The 26,167-nt window shown below is 41.7% G+C and overlaps 4 protein-coding genes and 1 long non-coding RNA gene across 7 annotated transcripts in view; 3 read left to right on the top strand and 2 right to left on the bottom strand.

The window, feature by feature from the left end:
• The first annotated feature begins 538 nt into the window (after nt 1-538).
• gnpda1 (glucosamine-6-phosphate deaminase 1) lies at nt 539-3,110 on the top strand. 2 transcript variants are annotated; one of them, XM_015000070.2, is made up of 7 exons: nt 539-635; nt 895-1,022; nt 1,647-1,748; nt 1,836-2,018; nt 2,115-2,299; nt 2,426-2,600; nt 2,859-3,110. In XM_015000070.2, the coding sequence occupies exons 2-7, from the start codon at nt 899-901 to the stop codon at nt 2,915-2,917; spliced, it is 828 nt and encodes a 275-aa protein (XP_014855556.1). In that variant the 5' UTR covers nt 539-635; nt 895-898; the 3' UTR covers nt 2,918-3,110. The 2 variants fall into 2 exon arrangements, with proteins under 2 accessions (XP_014855556.1, XP_087865788.1); XM_088009662.1 differs by lacking the exon at nt 539-635 and adding an exon at nt 748-771.
• A 289-nt stretch (nt 3,111-3,399) lies between these two features.
• ndfip1 (Nedd4 family interacting protein 1) lies at nt 3,400-10,032 on the top strand. The gene is made up of 8 exons (XM_015000073.2): nt 3,400-3,604; nt 5,008-5,101; nt 6,610-6,749; nt 6,837-6,924; nt 7,499-7,623; nt 7,715-7,781; nt 7,903-8,011; nt 8,722-10,032. The coding sequence occupies exons 1-7, from the start codon at nt 3,569-3,571 to the stop codon at nt 8,007-8,009; spliced, it is 657 nt and encodes a 218-aa protein (XP_014855559.2). The 5' UTR covers nt 3,400-3,568; the 3' UTR covers nt 8,010-8,011; nt 8,722-10,032.
• Nucleotides 10,033-10,430: 398 nt separating this feature from the next.
• Nucleotides 10,431-15,875, bottom strand: fgf1a (fibroblast growth factor 1a). 2 transcript variants are annotated; one of them, XM_015000068.2, is made up of 3 exons: nt 14,672-15,875; nt 11,578-11,681; nt 10,431-11,493 (listed from the first exon to the last, which is right to left on the bottom strand). In XM_015000068.2, exons 1-3 carry the CDS (start codon nt 14,838-14,840, stop codon nt 11,293-11,295), a joined length of 474 nt encoding a protein of 157 aa, XP_014855554.2. In that variant the 5' UTR covers nt 14,841-15,875; the 3' UTR covers nt 10,431-11,292. The 2 variants fall into 2 exon arrangements, with proteins under 2 accessions (XP_014855554.2, XP_087865787.1); XM_088009661.1 differs by lacking the exon at nt 14,672-15,875 and adding an exon at nt 11,965-14,152.
• On the top strand, nt 14,737-16,163 carry LOC148157109 (uncharacterized). The gene is made up of 2 exons (XR_015764487.1): nt 14,737-14,871; nt 15,850-16,163. It is a non-coding gene; the product is annotated as an uncharacterized LOC148157109 (long non-coding RNA).
• Nucleotides 16,164-16,517: 354 nt separating this feature from the next.
• The window catches only part of nr3c1 (nuclear receptor subfamily 3, group C, member 1 (glucocorticoid receptor)), a 28,701-nt gene continuing 19,051 nt past the window's right edge, over nt 16,518-26,167 (bottom strand). The window contains exons 4-9 of the mRNA XM_088009660.1: nt 25,963-26,079; nt 25,576-25,857; nt 25,276-25,420; nt 22,683-22,813; nt 22,157-22,314; nt 16,518-21,357 (exon numbers count right to left, since the gene is read on the bottom strand). Of these exons, the coding sequence (XP_087865786.1) occupies nt 21,205-21,357; nt 22,157-22,314; nt 22,683-22,813; nt 25,276-25,420; nt 25,576-25,857; nt 25,963-26,079 (986 nt within the window). The 3' untranslated portion in view covers nt 16,518-21,204. The remainder of the gene's footprint in view (nt 21,358-22,156; nt 22,315-22,682; nt 22,814-25,275; nt 25,421-25,575; nt 25,858-25,962; nt 26,080-26,167) is intronic.

The raw sequence follows: 26,167 nt of genomic DNA, 5'->3' as shown, positions 1-26,167 counted from the left end.
AATTCATACAACGCCATAAAATAAAATCAGGGTAACGAAACGTTATTCCAAATCGAACTCTTTTAATAGAAAACTTCAAAATTGCAGATGTCTGGTGAAATTTTGACTAAAATAAGCCTGCTGTTCATTTAGTGAAGTTATACTGGATAGAATACCCAGAAATTTTACTTTTGGAAAATTACTTAAGTAAAAAAGTGCAGAAGAAATTCACCTACAAGTATTCCCCCCCACCCTAAAAAAGTTGCTCAAGTAAATGTAACTTAGTCACTACTCAACTATTCAATGGTGATGATGCAAAACAATCTGACTGAGGTTGAGCTTATTTTAAAAAGAAGAAAGCCTGAAATGTCAAGTCTGTAAAGCAAAACTAGCTCATTCAATCCCAGAACTTGTGGAGTGTAACAACTTTGCAACAAAGTGCTGTGTAGAGAGAGAGAGAATGGCTTTTTGGTCCGATTTGAATCATTCAAATCATTTTATAAAAGTGCCCAAAAAAAGTGACATTTTTCAAATTACGACGCTTCAGCTTTAAGAGGCTGTTGGTTTTGGAGTAGGCAGCGCCGACGCTCACGCCGAGGAGGTCATATGACCCGCCCGCACTCTGCTGTTGTTCCGACTGACAGCTGAAGACAGAGGTAATGTGGATTATTTTAACTCTAATAACTAATTTATGTCTGGAAGTTGACACAGATTTGCGTAAACGAATGCGATACAGTAGTCGCGACACTTCGCCCCCCACTCTTAAAGAGATACACAGTGACAAATGAAGCGGTAATGCTGAATGATTGGGGTTATCATGATGAGTCTAAAGTCTGATTTAGGAGTGTTTGCAGCACTACTTCGCTGCTGGAGTTGTCGTCTTAATGGCGAAATTGTCGCTGTTTTCTCCTGCAGGACGATGAAGCTGATCATCCTAAATGACTACGACCAGGCCAGCGAGTGGGCTGCAAAGTACATCAGAAACAAAATTTTACACTTCCAACCTGGACCCAACAAGTTCTTCACATTAGGACTCCCCACAGGTAAGCGGAAACAGAAAGCCAGAGTGCTGTAGTTGCCTTTTTTCTTTTTTTTTTTTAAACCAACCCACATCTGCTGACTTGGAGTCAAATAAAGGGATTTAGTTGGTCTTTATCAAAATGCTAAGATGGCAAAAAAAAAAGGAAAAGAAGAGAAATCCTTTGAAATTTGTATTTTCCATTGGATAAAAGATCCAGTTAACACCCACTTATATGATGGCTTCAGTAGGATAGGGTTTTGCAGAGATAATTCAACAGCACTGAAAATATGTAGGTCAAAGCAATAATTTTAAAAAGTATTAAAGCATCTGTTTTATATCTGATAGGGTTAGCTATTAATGCTCAGAATAGGGTGGCTATTATATTGAAAGGAGATGTGATTTTCCCTGCTGACAGTTTTGAAACCATTAAATGTAAATTAGATGGGCTCTGCATTTCAGCCTTGCTCCCCGGTAGACAAAGACGAAGGATCAATGATGGTTTTCCTGACCTCTTCTTCTACAGAATGCTGTTTGTTGGAAAGCATCACAACTTTTAAACATTTAAATATATGGACTTCCTTTTTTTTTTTTTTTTCTTTTGCTTTCCATTGTCTATTTAACAAATTTTCTCCTCTCCTCTCCCCAGGAAGCACTCCTTTAGGATGTTACAAGAAGCTGATCGAATACTACAAAAATGGAGAAATCTCCTTCGAGTTTGTGAAAACCTTCAACATGGACGAATACGTTGGTAAGTGCTGATCTCCGTTTATCTGCAGCGTCGAGGACTTCTCTGTGTGATTTTCGCTGAGGACATTTTCATGAACCCGTGTTGCAGGACTTCCCAGAAATCACCCTGAGAGCTATCACTCCTTCATGTGGAACAACTTCTTCAAGCACATCGACATAAGAGCAGAAAACGCTCACATTCTTGATGGAAACGCAGCTGACCTTCAAGCAGAGTGCAGCTCCTTTGAGGAAAAGATAAAAGAGGCCGGAGGGATCGAATTGTTTGTTGGAGGTCAGCCTTGATAGCAAAACACTTTAATCCTTTGTTTAAATGGCGTTATGGTTGAAGAAAGATGAAACTAAAATAAATCCTGACATTTTGTTGCAGGGATTGGACCTGACGGCCACATTGCCTTCAATGAGCCTGGGTCAAGTTTGGTTTCCAGAACCAGAGTGAAGACACTAGCAAAGGACACAATCATGGCTAACGCTCGATTCTTTGATGGAGATCTCTCTAAAGTTCCCACCATGGCCCTGACAGTGGGAGTGGGCACCGTCATGGATGCAAAAGAGGTTAAATTTCAACAACGCATTTATTCGTCATGCTGTTTGGGGTCTTCCTGATGATCAGTGACTGAATTCTGTGGTTTCAAACCGTGTTATTGATTTCTTAATGAGTCACATTTTCTTTCTGGTCAGGTCATGATCCTTATCACTGGAGCACACAAGGCATTTGCTTTGTACAAAGCAATAGAAGAAGGTGTCAATCACATGTGGACAGTGTCGGCCTTCCAGCAGCATCCGCAGACTGTTTTCGTATGTGACGAAGATGCTACCCTGGAGCTGCGGGTTAAGACTGTCAAGTACTTCAAAGGTACGCCAAAACCATATTGCATATTTCCTTTGTCATGCACAAACGGTTTGTATTTAGATTAGCACAAATCATGAAATTGGTTGCATTGAAAAAAAAAAGAAACTATGACTCTGGATGAACTTTAGATATCTGTTGGTCTATAACGTAAAATTCCAGAAAATACTGATTTTAGTTGTAATGTTACTAAATGTTTTCAAATATTTGATTACAAAATCTGCTGAATTTTGCTTGTTTTTTTTTTTGTTGTTTTTTTTTCAGGGATGATGCATGTGCACAACAGGCTAGTGGAAACACTTCCATCCCAACAGAAGAAGTGAAGATACCTCTTATATGGGGCAAAATGTCACAAAAATACACTCCAATCATTCCTCTTACAATTTTAACTCCAGCTAGAGATGATGGTGAACATCCACTCTTCTATTTTTAATGGCGCAGTGCGGGCTGTCAGGTTTTAAATGATTGTCAGCATTGTGTCATTTTTGCTCTTTGTAATAAAATGCGTGATTTATACATCTTGTGTGGCTTTGTTGCTTTTCCCAGCTCCACTTAGATCACATGACTAAATGATACCTTTCGGTGCTCCTCGTCCATATTTCTGTGGAGTTTGCGAACTTTGCTCAAAATGCAAGTTCGCTGTTGAGTTGGGTTTTTCCTTACAAGAACATTATAGCGTATTTTTTTTAGTTTACAAACATCTGTGTATCTTTTAAATACTATTTAGCTTTTTTCTGTAATAATTGTTACGAATCGTATTTTAGGTATATATGGAGAACTACAGTTACCGACAGTCCTTGAACGCAGCTTCAAAACCGATCTTGGCTCAGAGAAAGAAGGAAGGAGATGGCCGACTAGTAGAAGGAAATACCATATTTCTGCTTCTTTGTCGGCAAGATTAGTTTTATTCAAGGTTAATTTTCACAGTCTGAAACCGGAGGGGGACGTTAAAAACATTTAACCCCTCTTCCACGATGGCAGAACAAAACAGCAACGTCAGATATCAGGAGGTAGGTAACAGGTTGCTGGCTCGCTGAAACGCTGCTAAGAGCTAGCTGTCAGTAAGCGAAACAAGAAGCTAAAGCTACCGAGCGTTTGTTTACGGGCGGAGGCTCAATGTGAAGAAAAATAATTTAACTGTGTTTTAAGCAAAACTACACCCAGTCAGACTCGGGTAATATGACTGTTACTGTCAAATAAAGGTAGCATGTTTGTTTTAAGCTAATCTGTTCGAACGTTAGCTGGCCTGAAAACTAGTTTAGTCCTGATTGTAACGTTAACTTCAGGAAAACCTCATAACAGTGATATAGAAATGCGACAGTAAAGCTAATCTGAAGATAAAAGCTATCACTAAAATGTAGAGATTGTAAGTCTATAAGAAATTAATAATTTTAGATCTAAATACAATGTGAATCTTGGTTAAAAAAAATACTAATGCAAAGAAGAAATTAACATCCTGTGGAGTTGCGTACTGCGTGTTTGCTTTAAAAATAGGCCGGCCTGAGGCATAAACGATCTAAGCCTTCAGGCCAAGAGAGAACACTTGCATATTATGCAAAATATAAGAATGTAAACAGTAACAAACCCAGTAATTTCATCTGATAGAGCCCTCAAAATTCTATAAATTAACATTGATACATTTATTTTAGGATCCTTTTGAAATCATTGATAATGTATGTTATTCAATAGCACCAAACTAATGGTATGTAGTAAGTGCGTAAGTAAATAGTTATAATAGAATAGACTTCTATCTCTGGGCAAACATTGAGAGAGAAAAAACATGAGTCCTGTACTAATCGGCTGAATTATGACATCAAACTGTACCTGAAGACATCTGCAAACACCTAAAGTTAACAGCAGTATTAGGATTATTACTTTTATTTACTTAATTTTTTTGAATGTTTGTTGAGTCCCTGCACTTTGCATTCACAACTACACAGTCCATTGCTGAAAGTTTGTCCTATTGTAGTTTTAGCAATAACACTACACAATATCGCTACCAAATTTTCAGTCCATATAGCTCCACATTAATTGGTATAATAAATAAATATGGTTACAAGTGTGAATTTGTTTTTGGTAACTGTATCCTATTAAGATAAAGTGTTTCAAGTTTAAATTACTTTGTGTTTCGCAATTTTCCTCAAGATGAGGGAACCAGAAAGTGATCCTGACTAATAAATAAACATTTGTCCTTTTCCTGCTTAAAGTAAACACATCTTCTCTGGATAGCTACAATGTTCAGTAAGATAAACAATCCTATTTACATTAAATATCACATTACAGTCAGCAATAGTGAAGATGTTTGTTTTTTCTTTCTTTCAGAATTTCTACATAATTGTTTTTCATCCAGCATCATAGTGTGTTTTGTTCAGACAAAAAGCTATATTGCTGTTGTGTGCTTTTATTTCAACAGCTGGTGAATGAGGAGGAGCCCGCCCAGCCCTCCCAGGAGAGCTCTGGACAGGATGCACCGCCTCCCTACAGCAGCGTTGCTGCAGCCGATGCAGGTTAAGAAAGTCTCTGCTTCACCTCCACCTGTTGGGCAACGCCCCGTTTTATTGACTCAGTCCTGTTGATACCACTGTATGACAACTCGGCGTCTAAAGAGAAAGTGCTTGTCTTCAAAAGCAAACGGCGTTAATCTTTCAAATGAATCTTTTTCTAAGAGCAATTATTCTCGCAAAGTGCATAAAACCCAACTACATCTGGAAAGTCAAGAGTATTTTACCGAAGCCGTTCTGTGACCGGCAATCAATAGTTTAAATAGAACACATTCCATAAAGTTAGTAAATACTACCACTGTGATCCTAGTATTAAAATGCATATGAATGGAAAATAACTCCGAATGTTCTTCTTGGCCCTAGATTATGTGTTGCCTAATCCAAAAAAAAATATCACGTCAAAACAAAAAAGTAGTATTCAACCCAAAAAAAAAAAGAAAAAAAAAGTCATGTCAAACATGATTTGTAGGCTGAGTGGAGCCTACAAATCTGAGTGGTGTAGGCTGAGTGGAGCGAGTGTCATGTTTCTAATCTCGCGTCTTTAGAGGTTGTAGGTCAACCCGCGTGTTGCGTAAGTGGATGCAGCCTGGAGCTCTTCCTGGACGAGTTCATTGATCTGAACTGGAGTTGTTAGTGTTTGAAAGGAGCACTCCTGGATGAGAGCCAGACGACCCAGATAAAAGTCTTGGCTTTTATGGCGGGGGGCGGGTGGGGGAGAGAGCGTGAGCAGTAACGGACATGTCCGCTGCTACTGCCGTTCTTCCTGCTGTAACTCATCCCACCCAGGTCAGGGTTTCAAATTCTCAGCTGCTGCTTTCGTTTTCAGAGGGAAGCGAAAGAAGGTTTCTCCTGCTCGTGTCAGCAGCCGGTCCTTAACCGCAGCGCGGTAATAATCTGTAGTTCTTAGCTTTCGTTTGTACCCGAAAGCAGACTTAGATGTAAATCATTTAAAATTGCCGTCCAGACTGTTAGTGTACGTAGTGCGTGGCACCTCAGGTCTGAGCTTTCACACACATTTAACCGCTGGTTTGAAAATATCTCCACCATGATCTCAAATCTTGTCAAATGAACTTCCTATCCAAGACATGATGTTCCAAAACCTTCAGGATGTGAGCGATGGTATGCCTGCATTTACGTCTCAAAGTTCCCCTCGTGCTTATTGTCTGCAAGAGATTCAAGATACAAGGTTTAAATGCCTGGTACTTATTAAAAACGTACAATCTTTTCTCACCAGCCTCTGACATATGGCAGTTTAACACTGAAGGATTAGTCATTTCTAATTTGTGCTTCTACATCCGTCTGAAGTACTTAAAAACAAGACATCTAGCACAGAGCGCACGGCTGGTCTCCAATGGGAGACAGAATGGGAGGTTTGACTAACATCCATCATAACAGGCAGAAATTGCAGAAAGCAAAAAAAAAAAAAACTTTGCGTTGCAAATTCGTAATTTTTTCTCTTCCTGTAAGCTTCACGCTGATCAAAAGCCCTCTTCACCCGTTCCATCCATCCGCAGCTTTCTATGAATACAAGGAAGATGGAGGGAGATTTCCCAACCCTTCGTCGTACAACGTTGCCACCACTTTACCCTCCTACGACGAGGCCGAGCGAAGCAAAGCCGAGGCCGCCGTGCCCCTGGTCACCGGAAGGGTCTCGGTACGTCTCCTCCTCTCTCTGCCGTGTCGGGAGGCAGCAGAAGTAAGCAGGGAGTCACTGGAACTGCATGTCCCGCTGTCGTTGCAGGAAGACGACTTTGTGGCCAGAGATGACTTCGAAGACGCCGACCAGCTGCGGATAGGAAACGACGGCATCTTCATGCTCACTTTCTTCAGTAAGACGTGGTCTAGACGTTTGAATTGTTTGCTGGCAAACCGATGCAGAGCGAGAGAGAGGAGGCGTCGTACGTCTAGATCAGAGATCTTCAGACCGAGATGCAGCAGAACAGTTTGAGTCTTTGTGCTTTGAGCTTTGTGAAGTTTCTCTGAGTTTTTTTTGGGGGGGGGGTGGGTAGCTGCCTTTGCTTAATGAATGAAATCTTTATTTGAAGTCAGCATGTTGTATTTATTTATTTATGTTATGTGTTAAAATTGGTTTGATTAGAAAAATCTGCAAGAGAGCAAATACGTTTTCACAGCATTTTGTATGATTGTTACTAAGTTCAACATGCTTAACCTCCAACCACATAAAGTAGGAATCTTACAGTCACTCAGAGTTAATTAGTTGTTTTTTTTTTATTAGCAAGTGTGCATCATTCCAGACTCATATTTTAAATGCCTTTTTAGTTTTGTTTGTTATCACCGCTACACTGATGTTCCCCGTTCCCCGTTCGTTCCTTTCTGTATTCAAACATGTGGACAAACGTTTCTCCCGCTTGACGTCATTTGGGACATTTTTCTGTCCCCCAGTGGCATTCCTCTTCAACTGGATCGGCTTCTTTCTGTCGTTCTGTTTGACCACGTCGGTGGCCGGTCGATACGGAGCCATTTCCGGCTTCGGCCTGTCCCTCATCAAATGGGTTCTCATCGTCAGGGTGAGAGCGCGTTTCCGTCTCCACGCGCTCGCCGTTCAGGGCGCATCACGCGTGCAGCTCCTTTACGCCGCGTCTCTTTCTGTTCCTGCAGTTTTCCACTTATTTCCCCGGATACTTTGACGGACAGTACTGGTTGTGGTGGGTGTTCCTGGCTCTGGGTGAGTGAGAGGCGTTCTGTGTATTAAAAGTCGTTTTATTCTAGTTTAAACGAACTTTATCTGCTTCTTTTATGGTTGTATGTCTGAGATTGTCTGTTATGTCATCATTTGTGGATTTCAGGGTTCATGCTGTTCATCAGAGGCTTCGTTAACTACTCCAGAGTGCGCAAACTGGTTGATCCCGCTTACGCCAACCTGCCCAGAACAAGAGTGCTTTTCATCTATTAGAGGTGAGTTAATTTAGCCTCCCTAGCTGAGATGATGGTTTACTCTGGTTGCTGGAGTTACAGGCACACCTGGTAAATGTGTTAAAAAAATGGCAGGAACATCATTTTAAACAATGAAAGTTTCTGTTATTTCCTTCTCTCTAAAATCATTGGTGCCACGATTCTTATCAGTCCGTCTGTTTGTAGTTTTTACACTCTTGTACTCTGTCAGGACTATGGATTAGCTCTAGATCGTCCATAGTCCAGGTTTTCTCCAGTATTTATGTTGTTAGACTGAGGCTGACTTTATCTTTTTCTGTGTGGATTCTCCAAAAAGACCAGTTTAAAAACCATGTTTATTCGTCACGTTTTGCCGTGGGAAGATGTCGACAGATTAAACCAAACGGTTCTAGATAAAGTCCCAGTAGAGTGAAACTCTACATCTCCCCCAAAACGCATCTCAGAATGTATTACAAATTTGTTTCCCCCCCCCACTTCACTTTCCAAAGTCAAATCAAAGGTGGGATGTTTCAGTGTGAAATTCCTTTACTGTGATGAGCTTCAATCTTCTTTTTTATTTGTTGTTTTAAGGGTTGTTTTTTTCCACACATTCACCAGAGTAGCCAATAAATGTGTTAGCCAAACTAAATGCGGCCGCGTCTGTAACGCAACATCTGGCGCAGAAACGGATCTTTGATCTTTGTCCGGCCTCTTCCTCTCTTCACGTCGAGCAGATGGAAGGCGGCGAGAGCAGACGAAGCAAAACGACGCTCGAGAGTCGCACGAAGAGAGACTTGACCGGAAATCAGCCAGACGAGTTCTAGACGAAGACAACCTCAAGATGGTAACATATTCAGGAAATATATAAAACATGTGTTTTTCTTTTGTTTAGACATTTCATTAATGGAACATGGTAAGCAGTAATAGTCCCTTTAGCTATTCATTAGTGGCTAATGTTAAGTGCTATTTACATCTGTTGTAATGTAAGAGTATTTTGCCTTATATGATTTGATGGTAGCATAAGAGCATGCATCCGCCGCCAGGTTAATTAATTAGAGCCGGGCTCATGTTGGCCAACGGGTTTTCTAATTCGCGCAACACTGTAGTTTGACCACAGCATGCAGCACACTCTGTAACATTCACTTCATTGGTCTAATATCAAGTGAGACGTTTGCATTTCAATCAGCTATTGGCTTTAACCTGTGCTGTTCCTTCTTCAACCGCTAGGGGGCGGCTTTTGTCTTTACATTTCCAGACGTTTTCGGTGAGAGATAAACAAGAGAGCCTGCTTGTAATTTGCAATCCAAACATACCAGATCGACCTCTGTTTGTCAGAGGTTTCTTTTAATAATTACTGCGGGTTAAAGCAGGTGAAACAATCCAAACCCGGAAGAAGAATTCAATTTACCGAGATGCTCTTGAAAAGAAATCCAGCCTCTTGTTTTCGTCTCACCCAGACTAGCAAATCTCTAAATCTAAATCTCTGAGCTGCTGCAGTGGCGCTGGTGAATTTTGGTCTCATTTGACTGCTGCAGTCTGACCTGCAGATGACTCCGCTGTGAGTCAGGGAGAATCTCTGCTGGAGGAAAAGCTCAGAGATTTAAAAGAAAAAGGAAAAAAAAAAAAGCTGTCTGGATTTCAGCTGTTAATGATCCAGTTTGAACAGCTGCATCACAATAATGAGCACAAAAATAGCTGAAATTCCTCCTCCAGGTGGGGATTTTTGCTTTAAGATTTAATTGACAGATGTTTTTTTTTTTTCCTTTCAACTTTCTTCATTCACACTGCGTTAGAAGTTGGTATCAATTAAATTAAGAACGTTGCTTTTCAGCTGCACTTCTAGAAGTGTCAGCGGTAAAACCCAGACGATGTTATTCCCAGACCACACTGAAACGGTTTGAATCATTAACTTCATACTTCTGCCATGGCTTTGATTACAGCCCAGTTACGCTTGTTTCTGTGACGTAGAGCTAAACTTTGGGGTTATGTTGTTATGTAACTGTACAGAAATCATGTAGTGTTAAATAAATGTCACTTTCAATGGGTCCTCCGGGTCGTCTTTTTTTATCTTTTTCTAATTTTTGCCCACCCATCAATACAACTTTTCTCAAAATATAGAGCTTCAAGTCAAGGAAGACTTGAAGCTCTATCGAGGTTTTTTTTTTTTTTTTTTTTTTTTTTTATCAGCAGAAACTTAAGTGTCACTAAATCACTGAACCTACAACCTTTTGAATTTACAAGAATAGTTTTACATACCTGTAAACGTCAAGAGTTCTGGTTCTTGCTCATAAATTCACAGGAGAAGTTAAGAGAAACTCTGCAGGAATCTGGTTAGTGATAAAGTTTCTCTGGTTCTTCCTTTCCACATACAGGCACATCTCTTAAGAACCAGAATATTACTCAAAAGGCGATTAATTTCATTAAATACAACAAGGCACATTCATATGCTTACATAGATTTATTGCACATGGATAAAATTCAAGTATTAGTTTCTGTTGGCTCTGATTATCGGCTTGCATGTAATGCAAATCAAAATGTCACAGAAGAGCACTCTCCATTCTCTGCTTCAGAAGTTGCTGAACAGAATTAATCAGATTTTATTTGTCGTGCACATTTCAGCAATAAGGCAGTTCAAAGTGCTTTACATCATAAAAACACAAAAATCAACAATTGATAAATTTTTTTTTCCAAGTGTCGTCATTAAACATCAAAAATGTTGGTTAGTGTTTCATTTATTATGGTGCAAAAGCAACTCTGAACAGTCTAGATTTAAAGGAACTCGGCTGTTTTACAATTTTCAGGAAGTTTGTTCTAGATTTGTGGTGCATAGAAGCTGAATGCTGCTTCTCCATGTTTGGAGATGTGTATCTCTACATTATTAAAAGGAAGTGCTCATCCCTTCTGATGGCTTTGGTTATTCCTGTTTTTTTTCTTTCTCCCACACTTCTTCCTTCCACTCAACTTTCCACCAAAATGTTTTGATACAATTCAGAACAGTTAGCTTTATTTGGAATAATGTTTTGTAGTTTATGCCCCTGTAGAGGGAGTCTTAAGACTTCCTGCTAGATAATTACAAAGTCAGCAGTCTTCCTTCTAGGCCATCAAATAAAACTCTTCTTAAAGTCCACTTATAATTGGTTCAAGGTTTGGTGAAATCAGGATTGTGTTTCAGTTAGCTGAGTTAAATAGCTGCTAAGTAAAGGCTGCTCAGACGTGTTAGTTGACAGGAAGGATAAAACTCTAGAGGTAAACTACTCATGCATCAGAGCACAACATTCCTCACATCCCGTCATTAGAGAGGCTCACTAATCCCAGGAATCGTCCAGCTGTCTGGGGATGAAGAAGATGGCCTTCTGTCCGATGTGGGTTCTTGGGCCCAGCTTAGTCCTGCCGTTCTTCTTCAGGCCGACGTACCAGCTGCTGTCCTGGTATTTCTGAGACTTGTACGTGTTGTAGTGGTTCTCCTCCAGGTTCTCCAGGAAGTAGCACTCGTCGGTTACTGTGGACTGACGGAGAAGGAAAGGCTTAAGGAACCACGCATGAAGCTGAATGGATCTCCAGAGCGTTAGAAGTAGCTGTTGGACACTCACCGAGCCGTACAGACGGCCTTCAGCGCTCATGGCCAGGTATCGCTCTGCCGCCTTTCCCCGGATGACGACGACGCCTCTGCCCACGGCTATGAGCTTCAGCACAGCTGACGGGAAAGACGGGTGAGAAATCAGACTAGATACAAACCTTTACAGAGGCTCTCGGATCTGCAGGAGCTCTGCTGCAGCTGGTTCCCTTCAGGAAGCTGCTGCTGCTGTTATTTTATAAGCCAAATAAATAATCTATATGACAGATTTAACCTTTGATCCCCACCATAGAGCTTCAGAGACGGTTGATCGTTTTTATGTAAGCATTTAGGAGAGTGTTTTCATTTTCGGCTGGTCTAAATGTGCTTTTGATGAGAAAAAAATAAATAAATGTCGACATACTCTGAGAAAAGGGGAAACACGTGTTGATTCCTGTTTGTGTTGGTTTGACAACAGGGAAACGTTTCCTGCAGATCTGATCCATGCAAACGTCTTCACGCTCGCAGCTGGGAGCAATTCACAGCGAGCGCTTCACTTTCTCCACGTTGCGTTACAGCCTCCAAAACTCCGAAAACAAATTAAGAGCTCTCCCCTCAAGCCTTACGCACAACACCCCATGTTGAGAAAGAGGAAAGGTTTTAATTTAGAAAATAAGAAAACTCCCACAGAATGATGCATAATAATTAAAGCATTTTTTGATATTAATTTACCATCTCAGGTATTCTTGAATAAATGCTTGGACGTGTTTTTTTGTTTGTTTTTTCTTTTGCCTGTTCCTCTCATCTACCCCCCACCCCCTCTGCAACATCATGCTGCCGCCATCTTGCTTCACTATGGGGGATGATTGCAGCCAAAGGAGGAGGTGAGCAGTGCCTGATTTCCAGACATGGTGTTTGGGATTTAGGCCAGTTCAGTTTTATTCATCCCAAAAAGAAAGTAAATGCAACTAATATTATTCTAGAATCTTTAAAAGAGTTGTTGTGGACGTTGATGTGGGCAGGAAGGATCTGGAAGGACCGACAGCTCATTTTCTGAGAAGCAGAGTTGATATTCAACGGCAACATGCCCTGGACGGTTCAGTCAGTCGTCATCGAGCGCTGCTAATCCACCTCATTTGCTTTTGCCACTCCCCTTTTAAATCTGTCTGGATGTACAGTTAGAAAGCCGGGCAGAGAGACGTTGAAGCGGAGGGTATCGTCATCATCTCCCCAAATATGATCGGTGGAGGAGACGGTTTGAACTTCTCTCGCTGCTCTTTTGTCCTGCCCTGCATCCACAAAAGTCTCCTTTTCAGGCCCTGATTATTAGATTTTTATGTGAAAAAGAAAATTCAAAACCACACACCACTTTCCTTCCAGCTCTCTGTGCACTTTCTGTCAGTTTGCTCCATAAAGTAAAACTTAGGAAAAAAAATCCAGTAACATCTGAGGTTGAAATGTAACAAAATGTGGAAAAGTTTAAGAGCTCTGAGCTGTTTTGCCAGGCACTGCACCTCACATTACTCAGCATTCCTTCTGTCATTTGAAACATTTCTTTTTTTTTTTTCACTGTTTCACTTGTGAACTTCAGATAAAGCAACTACTGTAAAGAGCCAGATCAGGTCTCCTCCTCAATAAATGAGAGAGAGAGACATTATACTTTCAAATGTCTCTTTGCAGTAGATGTAATTTGAGTGCATTTATTCAGTAACATTAAAAAAAAACAGTCTTAAACTAAAACTCCCTCAGCACAATTACTGGTATCTCAAAGAAGCCATTTATAAATAAATGTGATCCTTCATTTTAGGTCTTATTTTTCTCTGCTAATCAGAGCATGTGATCAATGAGTAAAGCTATGATTTTTTGGGTACAACAGCAATGCAAAAACATTTCTTTTAACCATTTTCTTTGGTGAGGTCCATATTTATCTAACCTCTGGGCTCAGTGAGCAAGACGGATAGGAAATCTGTGAGATCAGCAGCACAAAGTTGCACAATGGTATCATAAAGTTTCCATAACAGCCTTTAGAAACTATAGTAGCTACACGCCAACTGGTTATATGGGAGTGATCCCAGAAAAACAAAACAAAACAAAAAAACAAAAAAAAAAAAAACATTTTATGTTCAGCCATCAGCAACAAACTCTCCACATGGGTCTGTTGTGAAACAACGGGAAAAAAAGTGACTCGTCCTCTGTTAAGCATGGTGGAGGTTATGTGATGCTGTGGGCCTGTTCCTCTTCCAAAGGCCTTAAGAACCTCACGGCACATTTTAAAAAAATATAATCCTTTTCTACCACGGAGTTACAGATGGGTCGTCACTGAGTATTTTCTAAGTCTTTCTAATCAACACATGAATGTTTTTCCAGCGTCTCTTTGCAGAAAAAAGGACTGAAAGCTACGAAAGTGGACTTAGGATGGTAACTTACATTTACTCTGTTGCCTTTACGCGAGTCATGTTTTTGGGGAAAAGAAGACTTTTAGCAGTATTTTCACTAAGCTGTACTTTTGTACTTTTTGAGTACTTTTATTACTCAAATAAAATGTCTGGATACTCGTCCCACTGAATGAAGCTTTGTTTTAACCAAAAATTCACCAGACATAGACACACTTGAAGCTTAAAGTTTTATACAGAAAGAATTTTTGTTTTTTTTGTTTTTTGCAATTATATGCATTATTTTCATTTTTGGACTTTAAAATACCGACATTTTTTACATAACATTGTCTGAAGACGTAATTTTTAAATATGATTTACTACTTGAATCACCAAATACTTTTCTTTTTTTTACTCTTACTTGAGTAAGTTCATAAAATCCCTCGCTACTTTTCACTGTGACTTGAGTAAAACTATGTTGAAGTAACGCTACGCTTGCTTGAGTACAATTTTTTTCTTTTTTTTTGGGGGGGGGGGGGTACGGGGGGTACTGCATCCACCTGTGAACAATACCACAAGGCCTCCCTGAAGCTGTGTGCTTGCGACTTTAGAGAAGATCACAATCATTTCCGAGCTTCCCTGGTTTGTGGGCCGTACGTGCTGCAGTTTGATGCTCCACCGGCGGAAGCGAAGGCATCATGCTGCAGGCCTGACCTGGATGGAAAATGCGCAGTGTGCTGCGGCAGCAGCCTCACTCACTGTGATCATCCCGCTCATCCCGCTCGCCCCGCACCGTCCCATCGGCCAGGATCTGGAGGTGGTATCCGCCGTTCATGCAGTACAGCCGCGTCGGCCGCCGGTAGTCGCGCAGCGTGGGGCCGCCGTCACAAGCTCGCTCTTCGGCCGCGACCGCGTCTTCATCCGCCATAGTCCTCAGGGGACAGCGGGGGGCTCAGCAGGTGGGTCACAGGAGGGGGCGGGGGGAGGTGTAGGGGAAGGGGTGTGATGGTCTGTGCCCTGCGGTGGGTCTACTGTTTGTGTCGTCGAGAACGAGCGAGGCGCGCTCCCGATTCCTGCCTCAACCTGCACCTTCCGTCATGAATCAACTGGGATTAAAACTCCCTAAAACGGTTCATAACTGCAGCGCCTGTGTAAACATGTTGCATTTTAATGCTCCAGTTTTATTTCGATATAACGTTCTACAGCAGTAAAAGACAGTTTCATATTATTCTATTGGCTGGATGTGAAATATGCCAGCAGCAGATGTTTTCATCCAGATGTTTTCATTAGAATCAGTGAGTTTCAAAGGACATTGGTTTCTTTCGTTACTTCTCTTTATTTTGCCAATTCAGTGCAAGGTTATTTTTTACTTTCGCAATTATGTTTAGCTGCTGAGTGTGCTGTTCAAATAAAATTGCTGATGACAAAACGGGTTTCTCAGTCGTATGTTCCCACCACTAAAGCAGGCGTCTTTTCAAAGGACTCTCAAAAGTATTGCAGGTGGAATTCGATCACAAGAGACTGAAAAACTATAAGAATAGAATAAATTAAGAAACAAAAGCAGTAAAAATTGTATGAAATGACAACTAATTTCCTCCTCGCATTAAGTCACCAGGCCTGATTGCTATGGGCCTTTATGAGTCAAATAATCAAATACAGTTTCAGATATTTTTTTTTTCCCTCCAAGTTTCACAACCTAAACGTTTCCTCGTTCTGCCACCGGAGTGCATTTTTATCATGACTGTATGTGACAGACCACCAAAAGGTTCAAATGGAATAAAAACCAGTGTTTAGTGATTGTTCAACCCCTTCACTCCGACACCTCCAAATAAGATGCTTTGCTCAAGCAGCTCAAGCTCACAGATTTGACGGAAAGCAGTGTTTGAACGTCAGTTTTCAAGTCTTAACCACAGACTCTCAATTGTGTTTTTATCTAGACTTTGACTGGGCCATTCTAACAGTGGAAAATCCTTGGATCTAAGCCTGTGTGGATCATATCTCTGGCATTTCGGGGCTCCTGTCCAGCTGGAAAGGGGGAATCTCCTTCCCAGTCCAGGTCTCACAGCTCCACCGTCGTCGTGACCTCCCCAGAGCATGATGCTGCCACATTTCACAGCAGGGATGTCACGCATGGTGATCACAGAACACCCTTATTAAATTACCTAAAACGGGATCAGTTGGACAAATATATTTGCCGTTCTTTATTATTATTTTTATTTAAAAGAGGATTAATAAACAAAGGAATGCCAAACTTTTCACATTCTTTGTTGGAAATTCATGAATTGTTTTCCTTCCACTTCGCAATAACCCACTGCTTAATTTCAGTCTGAAAGCTAAAGAAGTACATTTAAATTCTGTGGTTCACATGGCAAAATTGTGTTGTTTTTCTCACCTGAAGGATACTTTCTTCATCAAAGACGTTCGGTAAAACATGATGCCGATGTATTCCGCCGATCAGCTGGTAGTTTACGTAAAATCGGATGCGATTCTCGCCGGCTCTCCCTCGTCAGGTGCGAGCGCCTTTAAAGTGCTTCTGCTTTGCATCTTTAACAGTGCCGAGGTTCATTCTCAGGGCATCTCAACAGTAAATAAACCAGGTGTCAGATGGAGGAAAAAAAAAAATTTATTGGATGAACAAGTGCTGTTACCAAAACAAACAAACAAAAAAAAAAAAAAAGGGTGGGGGTGGGGGGGTGAGGTGGGGCTTACAACGACCTTACCATGTCCAATGTTCAGAACGGGGCTGATGTCAGCATACAGACGCTTTTACTGGAGAAGTACCACACAAACACGTACGGTTTGACCTTTAATCGATGGAGGAGGAAGATCAACAAGAGTCACGCTACAGAGGAGAAATAATACAGACGGGTAGGTACTGAAAAAACCATCTGAAGACAAATACACCACATGTTCTTTACAATGGATTATATGTACATATTAAACTTGTTTTAGGCAAAACAAACAAACAAAAAAAAAAAGCTCTTTTTTTTTTTCTGAGAAAACATACACCAGTGAAACGTGATCCGCCCTTTGTTAGTCTCATAGTTTCTGTCTGCATATGTTTTATACAAAATAGACTTTCAAACAATATTTGGGTAGTGCAAGTTCTTAGATTCAAGCTGGTTGATTACTTTCACAAACAGTTTGTGTATGAAAAAAGCCCAAGTCCTATCCTATTCACAGTATCACACAATTTGACCAAAGACTTGTTTAAAAAAAAAAAAAGAAAAAAAAAAATGGGGTTGTGAGACCCGCTGAAGAGAGCTGTATATTAGTCATCTCAGAGCTCTGGAGTTTACACTGACATTATGTGTAATCTGTCGCCTTTGGTCACCTTGTACTCAAACATTAAATAGGTCGTTTGTGTGAGTGATTACAATTTCCTGAATATTTTTCCCCCAAAACAGAAAATCTGGCCTGCAGAGATAAAAGTTAGAAGTGAGATCCCCTGTATGAAAGTAGCTTATACTGTGTTTAAAAAGGATGGAAAACAAAAAAAAAGAAAAAAGAAAAAACAAAGGTGAAGGTGATAAGATTATCCGTCTTTTCTATTGCATATTCAGTTGTGCGCAAAAATGTAAACAGGCTACATTTCTGGGCAAGATGAGGCAAGTGTGCGATTTCATATATATATATATATATATGTGTATATATTTATATGTATATATTTATTTCTTTCTCTCTCTCTATAATATATATACTTGTAAAGATGAAGAGCAGCAGCAGAGTTTTGGATACACTGAATGTGAAAGTAACCCTCAAACAGGTAGGTAGCAAGGATGGTTTTCATCTATTCTGGTTAAACCTCAGAGGAAAACAGAAAGTTTTGTTAGAGTCTACAGACGGTATGAGCGGCGGAGGCAGATTCCTTACAACTTTTCACATCTGTCAACTGAATTTTTAACAATAAAACGTCAAAAAACAAAAACAAAAAAAACACAGAAGTAGCCACGCGTGCGTGAAGCTGTCGGATGCTTTTGGTTCTTCACGTCGGAGCAGAAGGTGGACATCAACGCAAGTGTGAATCAGATCATCTGTTTTTTAAAAACCTGAGCTCTGGAGCAGAGTAGAACATATATAGGTTGCTTTTTTATGTATTTGGGATAAACATTGAAAAACAGTTCGCTTTGCCATGTTTTATATCTATATATATATATATATATGTATGTCTATATATATAAAAGTGAGCAGTTCACTTGACATATTTTGTTTCTTTCTGACAGCTCACGACATATCATCTACAGATAACAGTTCATATCTAATTTATTAATAACTCTCTAAATATCACATTCATAGTAAAAATCTTAAAGTAAAAGACAGATCGGGAGTCAGGAGACACACAGACGACAAGCTGCGCAGATTAGAAGAGAGATGTTGCAACGCATCAATCAGGAACACCGACAGACACTCCCCCCCCTTTACTGCGTGGGACTGAAGGTCAGGCAGCTCTGGACTTCTTACTCCTTTCACCAGGCAAAGTGTTTTTACGCTTTAATGCTTGGATTTGTCTGAGAATTAAAAAAAAAAAAAAAAAAACAACAATAAAAAATACTGACCGACTTTTTAGCATCCCTGAAAATAGACGAAAACAGGAGTTTGGCACAGGAAAAGAAATCAAACAGAAAAAAAAAAAAAAAAAAAAGTTCCCAGAGAATAAAAAGAATCAGCTCTGCCTGCCTCCGCAGTCAGCAATGGGACTCTTTTTCACTGCGATGTGGTAACTGATGTAAAAAAAAAAAAAAAAAAAAAAAACGCAGCGGGGGGGAAAGGGAGGCGGGGCGTCGGGGCACGGCTACGTAGCAGACAGTCGGAACACATGCAAAGGGTGCGGCATACATACACGCAAACTTTAGGTGAAGTCGGGCTGCAGAGGGAGCACAGGGGGCTATTTACGGGTCGTCAGCATCTGTGGGAGTTTCACCTGATCGACCAAACGCCTGAACAAAAGTGCTGTTTTATTCATAAAGCCGTTACTTATTCTGTCGAAAAGGATTATATTGATTTCCGAGGGGGGGGGGGAAACCGTCGTATTTGTGTTCTTGCTAAGACCTGAGATTAATACATATCATGTCTCTACAGCAGCGCGGATTTCTGGATGTACATTTGACACAGACGCCGTACGGTACTGGAAGCCCTTTGCGCGACATGCTGCTCGGAGTCTTTGAGACTTTACGGTGTTTTGTATCCGCTGCGATCGATGAAACACCAGAACGGATGGCACAGAAAACCTCTTTCAAAATTTCAAAGCAACGTTTAGCGGCACAATAATCTGCACACCTGTGACTGGGAAGGTTTATCGATTACTTTGATTCCAAATTGTCATTATACCTGCATCGCATTCAAATTCACATTTTATTACAAGTGCAGTGCTTAATTTAGAATTTTCTCGACAACAAAAACGCGACTTATTTATATAACTATATCAAATCAGGCATGACAGCTTGAGTATTAATTGATTATATCAATCTCTGAATATTAATGTGATTTTTTATTTACAATAAGCAGCTCTCTAGCCTGTTATTGTGCCAGACAGAGAAGGACGATCAGCCGGTGGAAACCAGACGTCTCATCTCAGTAAAGAGACGGTCGATACCAGAGGTAAGAGCTTTTCTTTCTTTCAGACGGAGTTCACTTTTTCACGTTCTTAACTTGGGCTTGTAGCAGAGACATGACAGTAGTACCAATCTACATTTTTGCAAAAAAAGAAACAACACTGTTTTTCCCCCCCAAAAAAATGAAACTATTCCTTAAAGAAAATGAAACATATGCAGTTTCAAGGATAAAAGGTGCCCCTTAGCCAATTCTTACAAAGAGCAAAGTTTGTACTGCAGAAGAAGAGTCTTCAGAGGAATTACGACTATTTATACCAAAACGATTGATTAAAAAAAAAACGAGAAAGGGTGGAGGACGGTTATTTTCTAATCGCTTTCAGCAGTAATAAATCTACAGATATTAGTATTTCCGAATATCAAAAACGACAAGCTTGCAAGCACAACAACACATGCCCTTCCACTTGTGATTGAGGAACGCTCGTATCCATCACATATTTTTCTAAAGATTAGACTACCGGGGGGCGGGGGAAGGGGTCAAGATTAAAAACAAGTCCACACTTTTCCACATCTTTAAAGTCTTTCTCGAAAGACCGATATACAACACCGAGCCCATCTTCACAGTCTTTTTAAAGCCTTTCGCCGAGCGCCGAGCGCTCGCGTCGCACCGACAGCGCCGGTGCGCGCCGGGACCGCGGGGAAGGGAAGCAGGCTAAATTTCATTTCTTAGCGAGAACGACGACACTTCTACGCACAGAGGGTGGAGCGAGCTGCCATTTGTAAAGATAAACAGCCACTAGAAAAAGAGAAAAGCTGCAACTGCGTGTAATATATAAAAAAGTACAATCAACTTATAATGAAGGTAGATGATGAGAGGTTCACGTGTAGCAGGAAAAAAATGGCTTAGATGATATTCGAAGCAAAAAAGGCACATCTTTTTCCCTTTTTGTAGTTGACATGTAAACCTGGAAGAGGTCTGCTTGTGGGAGGACTCCATTAGCTAACAGGCCCACACAACTTTATATGTTATAATCAAAGCAAATAAAATATGCTTTTGAAAAAATCACTAGAAAACTGTTTTGTTGGGTTTTTTTTGTTTTGTTTTGTTTTGTTTTTTTCGTTGTCGTCGTCGTATCTGTGCGACTGAAAAAAACGTTTTCGTTACAACCTCCTATAAAAACTAAAAGTGGAACACAAAAAGCCTACGTAATAAGAGCGTGTTATTCCGATTTGCTGCCTCCGTGGGCAGCGGTGACCTGGAAAAGTGTATAAACTGTTACTTTGAAAATGTAGAAAATACTATCAGAACCTTTACATAGATATTTTGTTGTATCCATTTCAGATATCGCTCTGAATTTCAAGGTAAGACACCTGAGACAACATGAATGTTAGCCTATTTCTCTTTGCCGTTAGCTTCACAAACTTTTCCTATTCGTTATTAGACACTACATCTTAGCCTACTCAACACAGCGAAACGTCTTGTGCTCGAGGTCTGGTTCCTACACACACACATTGCTTCTCCCGCGGCCCCCCACTCCCCGCCCCACCCCACCAGACCCATCAGCACAGAGATGCACACTTGCTGCTAGGAAACACCGCTCCCTACTGGTGTAAAAGTCCTCTCCGTTTGTTGCTCTTGTCCAGCGGGGTGGGTGGGGTGGGGGGATGGGGCGGGGAGGTTTTGTCGGGCTGGTGAGGTGACGTGGTGGGAGTTTAAGGCATTGTTGCTGCTACGGGAAACAGTCACTTCTGGTGGAAGAGGAGAGGTTTGACGCTTCCGGCCTTGAATTTTGGTAGCTGATTGCTGATGATCTCGGCCAGCATCTCAGGGAACTCCACGCTCAGGAATTTATTCACGAAGGTGTAGAAGCAGAAGCTGAGCAGTCCGCTGCCCATCTGTGGACACACGACAAGAGGCCGTCAACCAATCGCGGGTCACACTGGACGCACGCTTTGCACGCGCGTTGCGAACTGCTTTCAACGTTTTGTCGTGCTAAAGTCGCAAACCTCAGTGTATTTTCTGGGATTTTAGGTAAGAGAGCAACACAAAGTAGTGCATTGTCGTGGTGAGAAAGAAAATATAAATCGTATCTTACAAATAAAATTCGTGTTTTGCTCTGATATCCCCAAAATAAAACCAAGCGCCTCAATTTGCAAACGCAAGTCACCCAATTGTTAATTCCTAAAAATAAAAATAGATAATTTAAATTAAAAAACATTAAAATTGATTGTTGTAGCATAAAAAAAAAGATAATATGATATTAATAGTTGTACTGGGTAAACCTTCAATCTGTTCAGTCATTACTTCTTTAACTTTTCCTCTCAATCCCTTTTTGCAGCCATTTTGGAATGAAGCCTAAAACATAAAGGAGATTGTTTAAAGTCAATATTCCCCAATATCGATGTGCTACTTCCACTGGAAGATTATTCCATGTCACGATATAAGTGAAATAATCTGCCAGTGAGAGCAGTAATTTCTTCCTAAAACCCAGAAATTATTTACTAAAAATGATTTTAGAAAGATTTTCCGACCTTGAGCAAAGGCTGAATAAATAAAAATGGCTGACTCAGGGGTAAAATCTCTGTCATCAAACAGCACTCGCTTGATTTTCTCTACAGCTGATGCAAATCCAAATATTCTGTGTGTGTGTGTGTGTGCGTGTGCGTGCGTGTGTGTGTGTGTTGCATGCCGTACCTCGTGCATGGAGTCCAACAACTTGGTGAGCTGGTAGAAACGCTGCCAGTTCTGGCTGGAGTTCTCCTCGCGCTTCACTATGGCTTTTCCCAGCTCTTTGATGTACGACATGCGGATCTCGTCGAACACCGCCTGGCTCTTCAGGCCGTCCTTGGGCACTGCGGGGAGAGGGGAACACTCGAGGTCAATGCCTGACGCAGGAAAATAATTCAAATCAAACCACTTTGGTGCAGTTCCAGTTTTACTAGACGAGACAAGTTAAAAAGAGAGACGAAACCTTTCCTAGTCAGAAAACCGAAGGACTGTATTGACGTAATTTATGTTGAATCAAAAAAAATAAATAAATAAAGAATTAAAAACTATTTTTTCATCGCAATTTTACATGACGTTTTGTGCTCGTTTCATGACGAAAAATTAAACGTGCTGAAGTGTGTGCTCCTAAGATTTCAAAGTGTTAAAACGGGTATTAAATGCTAAGTGTACTCTGCATTATTGTTTGCATTTATTATCAGCGAAAAAGTCTGACCTGTGCTGAGCAGCAGCAGGACCTTCATGCACAGGTACTCCTCGTGGGAAACCTGCAGCCGGACGAACTCGCTGGAAATCTTCAGCATCTGATCAAACTGCTCGGCCATGTAGGGCAGCTTCATCCGCTCCCTGGTGGGTTCGAACACAAAAAGGGCAAACACGCACAAACTTCACTCGTGTGACTGATTCAGGGGCCTCGGTGGCCCCATCAGACCTGAATCTGGGTGATTCTTCACTAAATTAAAACTTCAAAGGAAACGGGGAATAACAAGAAACTAACAAAATCAGATATTAACACTATAAACATTACAACTTTCGTGTCTTGTCAAAAAAATAAAAATACAGGACGGCCATTTAGTGCAGCCTTTGACTACAACTAGGTGCTTTCTGAGTGTTTCAACATGGAGAGATGCAACAGAAAACTGCATGGACCAAAACATGACGCCGCCGAAATGTCATTTTTAGAATCACACTAAAATGCTACGTTTATTTAGTTCCTTGAATGACTCAATCATGGAAAAAAAAAAAAAAAAGTAGAAAAAACCTGTGAATCGATGCTCCGCATATGTTAAATAACCGAGCACTGCCTTTGCACATGCTTTAAATCCGGTGTGGTGGAGCAAAACAGGAGGCAACATGTTGAAAGTCAAACATTTGTAATAAAAAAAGAGAAGTGCGCAGCGTCTACAGGCCAGATTCCTGCTGCTGTTAGATGCGTTTCTGCCTCAACATAAAGTGAATATAATACCGAGCCTTTGGCACATCAACGTCACAAATAAACCAGCTTAACAGAGTTCGACAGAACTGACTTCGTATACGGATGCATTTCTAGTATTTGAAACGGCTTTACGCGTGGACGTAGTCGGGGTTCGTTACCGAAGCGACGGCGTCCTGCGTCGTCGTGCATAAACTGGAAACCACAAGTTAATTGGATCGACTTGACATGACGCCCTGAACTAGAGCCACCCACAGGCAGAACCGCGTGGTGGCTCTGAGGATCTCTACACTCAGACTTAAAACATTTCCCAGAGGACATTCAGTTAAGGTTTACCAACACCAACACATTTTTCCCATCGCAACTTAAGTGAATCTTTAACATTTCCAGGTTAGATTATCTGTGAGGAGACGACTTGCTGCATGCAAATTGATTCTATGTCAGTGAAATGTTTTGCTAAGACACTGTTGGACTCAGGAAGGTCAAAAAAATAAAAAAGAATAAATAAAAAAAAAAAAAAAAAATATATATATATATATATATATATATATATATATATAAAAATTCCCTTCTCACCCTCCGTGGGTGGTCTCTTTCATCCTCTGAGCTCGGGTCCTCTACCAGAGGCCTGGGAGCTTGAGGGTTCTGCGCAGTATCTTGGCTGTGCCTAGAACTGCACATTTCTGGACTGAGATGTCTGATGTTGTTCCTGGGATCTGTTTGAGCCACTGCTCCAGTTTGGGGGTGACTGCCCCGAGGGCCCCGATGACCACTGGCACCACTGTGGTCTTCACCTTCCAGGCCTTCTCCAGTTCCTCTCTGAGGCCCTGGTATTTCTCCAGTTTCTCATGCTCCTTTTTCCTGATGTTGTGGTCACTTGGTATTGCTACATCCACCACAACGGCTTTCCTCTGTTCTTTATCCACCACCACAATGTCCGGTTGGTTCGCCATTACCATCTTGTCTGTCTGGATCTGGAAGTCCCGCAAGATCTTAGCTCGGTCATTCTCCACCACCTTTGGGGGTGTTCCCCACTTTGATCTTCCAGTCCATATTCTGCACAGATGTTTCTGTACACTATGCCCGCCACTTGGTTATGTCGTTCCATGTACGCTTCCCCTGCCAGCATTCTGCACCCTGCTGTTATGTGCTGGACTGTCTCAGAGGCCTCCTTGCACAACCTACACCTTGGGTCTTGTCTGGTGTGGTAGATCTGAGCCTCTATTGCTCTGGTGTTTAGGGCCTGTTCCTGTGCAGCCAGGATGAGGGCCTCTGTGCTGTCCTTGAGTCCAGCTTTCTCCAGTCATTGGTAGGATTTCCTGATATCAGCCACTTCAGTTATTTGTCGGTGGTACATCCCATGTAGGGGCTTGTCTTCCCATGATGGTTCCTCCAGCACCTTGTCCTCTGTTCCCCATTGTCTGAGACATTCGCTGAGCACATCGTCCGTTGAGGCTTTGTCCTTGATGTATTTATGGATCTTGGATGTTTCATCCTGGACAGTGGCTCTCACACTCACTAGTCCTCTGCCTCCTTCCTTACGGCTTGTGTACAGTCTCAGGGTGCTGGATTTGGGATGGAACCCTCCATGCATGGTTAGTAGCTTCCGAGTCTTAACATCCGTGGCCTTTTTATATATATATATATATATATATATATATATTTTTTTTTTTTTTGTTTTTTCAGAGATTCTTGAACCTCGACAGAATAAACCAAAGTCCTCAACTTGTTGCTACAAACATCCTGACAAGTCAACTCTGGACAGGTGATTGATTAGCCTGTTTAAAAAAAAAAAAACATCCTGCGGGCATACACTCACCTCCCTCCGGCTCTCATCATTAGCATTTAAAACACCAAGTAAGTGTGCAGTGCTTACTCATTGATGACGAGGTCTGGTGCGAAGCAGAGCATGTTGCCATCGCACTGCTGGTAAGACCTCCAGCCCAGGCTGAACGACATGAGGAAGAGCCAGGAGCACTGCAGCAGGGTCATCTGGTCGTCCAGGTGCAGGTTCCTGAAACCTGGCGAGACAGAAGAAAAAAATATGCACCGTTAACCCGGGATCAGCCTCGACGTTAAAAGTTCCTAGCAGCAAATTTGACGCGTGCGAGCGCCGTTTCGAGTCAAACCGCAGCAGACCACCGTTTCATTCTGAGCAGCTACGCCCGTCGCTAACCTGGCAGAGCCTTGGCCCACTTCACGGCGGAGATGACCTGCCGCCCGCCCAGCCTGTTCAGCGTGGTCATGAGGCGCGTGGACGTGTCCGGGAGCGTGCCGTCGTAGCCGGCGTAGATGGTGTCCGGCTCGATGGCCTTCAGCAGGGACAGCATGGTGGGGACGAGCTGGGGCATGCACTTGGGCACCAGCGAGCGAGCCTCGACCGGCGGCGAGGGCATCATCTCCGGCGGGTTGCTGCTCTGGTTGCCCTTTAAGCGATTCAGCTTCTTCGTTTTGCGAGCTTTCGGACAGAAGACGGGGGAGAAAGATGCAGAAAGACGTCAGGTTACGCATTGAAAAACGAGAACGTACGACCTGCTTCGGAGGCTGTTTGGTTTGGCGGTACCTTCCAGGTTCATGCCTGCCATCAGGCATTTGCGGAAGCGGCAGGCCGGGCAGTTCTTTCGCCTGATTTTGTCAATGATGCAGTCGTTCCTCCCGGCACACAGGTAGTTATGCTGGCCTGAGGCACACACAAAAAAAAACCTGTTAAATATATTTATATCTCAACGGCAACAGTGGTCAACACGTGCAGCAGCAAACACAAATGC

The sequence above is a fragment of the Poecilia mexicana genome, unplaced genomic scaffold (assembly GCF_051168715.1).
Source record: "Poecilia mexicana isolate PSO_F unplaced genomic scaffold, ASM5116871v1 scaffold_10, whole genome shotgun sequence".
NCBI classification, from domain to species: domain Eukaryota; kingdom Metazoa; phylum Chordata; class Actinopteri; order Cyprinodontiformes; family Poeciliidae; genus Poecilia; species Poecilia mexicana.
This window is presented reverse-complemented; position numbering and strand designations above follow the sequence as displayed.